Below are 5,933 nucleotides of genomic sequence, written 5' to 3' on the forward strand. Positions count from 1 at the left end.
GGTTTGCTTGTTGAGTACCGTGTGGTTTGGTACTCACCCCTTGCTTCTACAATCTTTTGTAGGTTACGAGCCCGGATCTTCGTGATACCTTCCATTCTCTTCGTTTCCGAGGCTTTCTGTGGAGATCTGAGAGGTAGCTGTTTGTCATCTCAGCGAACCTCCTTACTCCTGTTTATGATTTTGTTTTTACTTGAAAGACAACATCATTTGAGACTTGCGTATTTTATTTCAATTCTAGTATTTACATTAGAGGCTTGTGCACGTGACAACCAAGTTTTGGGGATTGAATTAAGTTGACTTGTTTTCGTAATAGTAATTGCTATTGAACTTTGCTTTATTTCCGCACTTTATCGAAATGATTGGGTTTTAGGCTGACTTGTCTTGGTGGGATACGACGAGTGCCATCACATCCATTTTTGGGTCGTGACAAAATGGTATCAAAGCCCCAGGTTCATAGGTCTCACGTGTATACAAGCTGAGTCTAAGTAGAGTCTCGAGGATCGGTACGGAGACGTCTGTACTTATCTCTGAGAGTCTATAAAGACTATTAGGAAACTTCTTTTTTGTTCATTCTTTCTCATCGTGCGTGGTTACCTTCTTTAGTACTGAGCTATTGTATACTCCTTTGACAGATGACGAGGACTAGAGCGACTGTTACTGGTGGTAGAGGGGAGGCACTTCCCGAGGCAATTGTTGAGGCCCCAGCTAGGGGTAGGGGTAGAGCCCGAGCTAGAGGTCGTGCTCGTGGAACGACACTAGGCAGAGGTCGTGGCCGTGGAGCAGCACCAGTTAGAGGTCGTACTAGAGAGGCCTCTCTTGAGCCCCAGATTGATGACAGAGAGGACCAGGTTCCTCCAGAGCCTGCAGTCACACCTTTGCTTCAGGATACATTATTGAGGGTATTAAGTGTGCTTGAGAGCTTTACTCAGGGTGGTGGTGCGACCGCTACACCACAAGACTCTCAGACTAGAGAGGGGGCTCAGACCCAAGAGCAGCAGGAAGCTCCAGTTATGCATGATGCGGTGGGGCAGCCACCAAAGGATCCCATGGTTGAGAATGATCTTGCACCAGCAATTGGGGGTCAAGGTGAACCATTGGTTGTTCTGACAGAGGATGAGCAGCGTAGGTATGAGAAATTTCGAAAGATGGACCCACCTCAGTTTCAGGGTGGGAAGAGTGAGGATGCTCATGAGTTTCTGACTACATGCCGAGAGTTACTAGAGGTTGTTGGATTAGCTGAGTCACATGGGGTTCGATATGCTACACTCCAGCTTCGTGGGCCAGCGAGAGAGTGGTGGAGAACTTATTCGGGGGCTTTGCCAGTTGGATCTCCTCCAGTGACTTGGGAGAGGTTTTCCAGTGCCTTTCATGACCGTTTTATCCCTTGGAGCGTGAGAGAGGAGAGTCGTTTGAGGTTTGAGAATCTGAGACAGGACAACTTATCAGTTACAGAGTATGAGGCCCGTTTTTGCCAGTTGTCTAGGCATGCTTTGGCCATTATTCCAGATGAGACAGAGAGGATCCGTAGATTCGTGAGGGGGTTGACTTTCTCTATCAGATCAGCTGTGTTTAGAGCATCTAGAGAGGGGGCTTCTTTCCAGTCCATTGTGAGTGCCGCTAAAGAGGCGGAATTGATGGAGAGAGAAGAGTTTGGGGACCCTAAGAGAGTCCGTACAGCAGGCCAGTTTCATGGTGCCTCATCTGGAGGCAGGGGATCACACAGAGGGAGTGGTTCCTTTCAGCAGCGAGGACCCGTTCATGCATCTATGCCGACATCCGAGGGTGGTCAGATACCTCGGGGTTCTTATAGCGTGGGTCACGGTTCACAGCAGCGACCTATGGGGCGAGGCAATTATAGTGGGTTTTCAGGGTCCGCACAGCAGTTCCCGGGACAGAGATTTTGCTTTTCTTGTGGAGATCCCGATCACCTGATGCGACAGTGTACTTCCCAGAGGGGTCGTGGAGGATCCCAACCTAATTCTTCATTTCAGGCTAGACCACCGGTACCACCGGGTGGAGGCCGAGGCAGAGTTCAGTCAGGTAGAGGCGGTAGAGCTTCTAGTAGTGGTTCTGCAGCTCAGCAGAGTGGGGGTAGAGTTACCACCCAGGCTGGAGGTGGCCGAGGGGGCCACTGTTATGCTTTTCCGGGGAGACCCGAAGCGGAGACTTCTGATGCTGTTATTACAGGTATTATCCCAGTATGCCATCGATCTGCTTTTGTATTATTTGATCCAGGGTCTACATTCTCTTACGTGTCCACCTATTTTGCTGCTGAATTTGATATGATATGTGATAGCATGACTGTACCCATTCGTGTTTCTACACCCGTGGGTGAGCCCTTAGTGGTGGATCGAGTGTATCGATCTTGTCTTGTTTCTCTAGCGGGGTATGACACTTGGGTGGATTTGATTATTCTGGGGATGGTACACTTTGATGTTATCTTGGGTATGAATTGGCTTTCTTCTTATCATGCTGTCCTTGATTGTAATGCTAAGACTGTGACTTTAGCAATGCCTGGTGTTCCGAGGGTTGAGTGGAAGGGTGCTAATGGCTCTTATCCTAGCAAGGTCATTTCTTTTATTTGTGCTCAGAGATTGGTGGAGAGAGGGTGTTTGTCTTACTTAGCTTTTATTCGGGACACCAGTGTTGAACCACCTTCCATAGATTCTGTTCCCGTGGTTCAGGAGTTTCTCGATGTATTCCCTTCTGATCTTCCAGGTGTTCCTCCCGATAGGGATATTGATTTTGCTATTGATTTGGAGCCGGGCACTAAGCCTATTTCTATTCCTCCCTACCGTATGGCTCCAGCAGAGTTGAAAGAGTTGAAGGATCAGTTGCAGGATTTATTGAGTAAAGGGTTTATTCGCCCTAGTGTGTCACCTTGGGGTGCCCCTGTGCTGTTTGTGAAGAAGAAGGATGGGACTATGAGGATGTGTATTGATTACAGACAGCTAAACAAGGTAACAGTGAAAAATAAGTATCCTCTTCCGCGTATTGATGACTTATTTGATCAGCTACAGGGGGCATCGTTGTTCTCTAAGATTGATTTGAGGTCTGGGTATCATCAGTTGAAGATTAGGGCATCAGATATCCCTAAGACAGCTTTTCGGACTCGGTATGGGCATTATGAGTTCTTAGTGATGTCCTTTGGGTTAACTAATGCCCCTGCAGCTTTTATGGAGTTGATGAACGGGGTGTTTCGACCATACATTGATTCTTTTGTGATCGTTTTCATCGATGACATTTTGGTTTACTCCAAGACTGAGGATGACCATGTCCGACACTTGAGAATTGTACTTCAGAGATTGAGGGAAGAGAGGTTGTATGCCAAGTTCTCAAAGTGTGAGTTCTGGCTTAATTCTGTGGCATTCTTGGGACACGTGGTGTCCAAGGAGGGTATTAGAGTAGATCCAGCCAAGATTGAGGCAGTTAGAGGCTGGACGCGACCTACTTCTCCTACCGAGATTAGGAGTTTTGTGGGATTGGCAGGTTATTACCGACGATTTGTTCAGAGTTTCTCTACTATTGCAGCTCCATTGACTAGATTGACTCGACAGGGTGTGGGTTTTCAGTGGTCTGATGAGTGTGAGGAGAGTTTTCAAAAGCTCAAGACTTTGTTGACTTCGGCTCCTGTGTTGACTCTACCTGAGGAGGGTGTAGACTTTACTGTGTATTGTGATGCTTCAGGAGTCGGATTGGGTGGTGTATTGATGCAAAAGGGGAAAGTGATTGCTTATGCTTCTAGGCAATTGAAGTCCCATGAAAAGAACTACCCTACTCATGATTTGGAGTTGGCGGCTGTAGTATTTGTACTTAAGTTATGGCGTCATTATTTGTATGGGGTGCATTGTGAGATCTTCACTGATCATCGGAGTCTTCAGTATATCTTTAGTCAGAGGGATCTGAACTTGAGGCAGCGTAGGTGGCTTGAGTTGTTGAAGGACTATGATGTGACCATTTTATATCATCCGGGGAAGGCCAATGTTGTTGCCGATGCTCTGAGTAGGAAGACTCCTAGCATGGGAAGTCTTGCAGCACTTAGCATTGAGGAGAGACCATTGGCTAGAGATGTTCAGAGGTTAGCTAATAGTCTTGTCCGGTTGCAGATCTCAGAGGAGAGTGATGGGATAATTGCTTTTATTGAGGCTCAGTCTTCTTTAGTCGAGCAGATCCGTGCGCACCAGTTTGATGATGAGAAATTATGTCTCATTCGAGACAGAGTATTGAGAGGGGAAGCCAAGGAGGCTGTCCTTGATTCTGACGGTGTCTTGAGGATCGGAGGCAGGATTTGTGTGCCCAAGACAGGAGAGTTGACTAGACTGATTCTTGAAGAGGCCCATTGTTCCCGATATTCTATCCATCCGGGAGCAGCGAAGATGTATCATGATCTGAGTCAGCATTACTGGTGGTGTGGGATGAAGAGAGATATTTCAGACTTTGTTTCTAGGTGTTTGACTTGCCAACAGGTCAAGTGTGAGCACCAGCGTCCTGGGGGTGTATCTCAGAGGATGCCTATTCCTACTTGGAAGTGGGAGCGGATCACTATGGACTTTGTTGTGGGTTTGCCTACCACAGTGGGTGGTTATGACTCCATTTGGGTTGTTGTTGACAGGCTGACCAAGTCTGCCCACTTCATTCCGGTTCGGGTGAAATATACGGCAGAGAAGTTAGCCGAGCTATATATCAGTCAGATTGTGCGACTACATGGGGTTCCTGTTTCTATTATATCAGATCGAGGTTCACTATTTACTTCTCACTTCTGGAAGGCATTACAACATGGTTTGAGTACTCAGCTAGATATGAGTACAGCCTTTCACCCTCAGACAGATGGTCAGTCCGAGCGGACGATTCAGGTGTTGGAGGACATGCTCCGAGCATGTGTGATCGATTTTGGTGCTAGATGGGATCGACATTTACCCTTAGCAGAGTTTGCCTACAATAACAGTTATCACTCTAGTATTCAGATGGCCCCATTTGAGGCGTTGTATGGCAGACGATGTAGGTCTCCGATCGGTTGGTTTGATTCGGCAGAGATGGACTCTTTGGATACTGACTTGCTTAGAGATGCTATGGAGCAAGTCCGTAGGATTCAGTATAGACTGTTGACAGCCCAGAGTCGACAGAAGAGTTATGCAGACCGGAGAGTTAGAGCCTTAGTGTTTATGGAGGGCGATCATGTTTGGCTTAGAGTGTCACCTATGAAGGGTGTGATGCGGTTCGGCAAGAAGGGCAAGCTTAGCCCTAGATTCATTGGACCTTTTGAGATTTTGGGTCGAGTGGGAGAGGTGGCCTATAAGTTGGCCTTGCCACCTAGTTTGTCGGCAGTTCATCCTGTCTTCCATGTCTCTATGCTTCGGAAGTATATTCCGGATGAGTCACATGTGCTTTCACTCGATTCAGTGGAGTTGGGTCCAGACTTGACATTTGAGGAGGAACCTATAGCTATATTGGACAGGCAGGTTCGAAAGCTTAGGACCAAGGAGATTGCTTCAGTGAAAGTGCAATGGAAGCACCGATCAGTGGGAGAGGCAACTTGGGAGACAGAGTCTGATATGCGTGCCAGATATCCTCAGCTTTTTGAAGCTTCAGGTACTTTCTTTCACCTTATGTTCGAGGACGAACATGATTTTTAGTGGTGGATAATGTGATGACCCGGAAGGTTTTTTTTTGGAAATTTTGAACTATTCGCTTAACTTGAGTTAATTATTCGATAATTAGTGGGCTAAAGTGATCATTTATTTAAGACCCCATACCATTAGGGCCATATGTTAAAAATAAGTTAGTGAATTTTGTCAATTTTAATAAATAATTAATTTAGAAATAAAGAAGATTCAGAATAGAAATTAAAGAAGAGGAAGAAACTAACCTTGGGTGGCGGCGTCCAAGGAGTTGGAACGAAGAGCTTCAGGTAAACAAATTTGTTTAACCAAACT

At 46.5% G+C, this 5,933-nt stretch overlaps 1 protein-coding gene across 1 annotated transcript; it reads left to right on the forward strand.

Annotated features, from left to right (window-relative positions):
- Positions 1-1,634: 1,634 nt before the first annotated feature.
- LOC125809359 (uncharacterized) lies at positions 1,635-5,633 on the forward strand. Its single transcript, XM_049489015.1, has 2 exons — positions 1,635-2,187; positions 5,401-5,633. The coding sequence occupies exons 1-2, from the start codon at positions 1,635-1,637 to the stop codon at positions 5,631-5,633; spliced, it is 786 nt and encodes a 261-aa protein (XP_049344972.1).
- The last annotated feature ends 300 nt before the right edge of the window (positions 5,634-5,933 follow it).

The sequence above is a fragment of the Solanum verrucosum genome, unplaced genomic scaffold, assembly GCF_900185275.1.
Source record: "Solanum verrucosum unplaced genomic scaffold, falcon-dt-bn FXZP01000062.1, whole genome shotgun sequence".
Taxonomy (NCBI): Eukaryota; Viridiplantae; Streptophyta; class Magnoliopsida; order Solanales; family Solanaceae; genus Solanum; species Solanum verrucosum.

Bases quoted from the DNA above. Each gene is read 5' to 3' on its own strand.
- LOC125809359 (XM_049489015.1), top strand. From the start codon at position 1,635: ATGGAGAGAGAAGAGTTTGGGGACCCTAAGAGAGTCCGTACAGCAGGC. The intron at 2,188-5,400 runs GTATTATCCCAG...CACTCGATTCAG, and splicing joins TTCTGATGCTGTTATTACAG to TGGAGTTGGGTCCAGACTTG.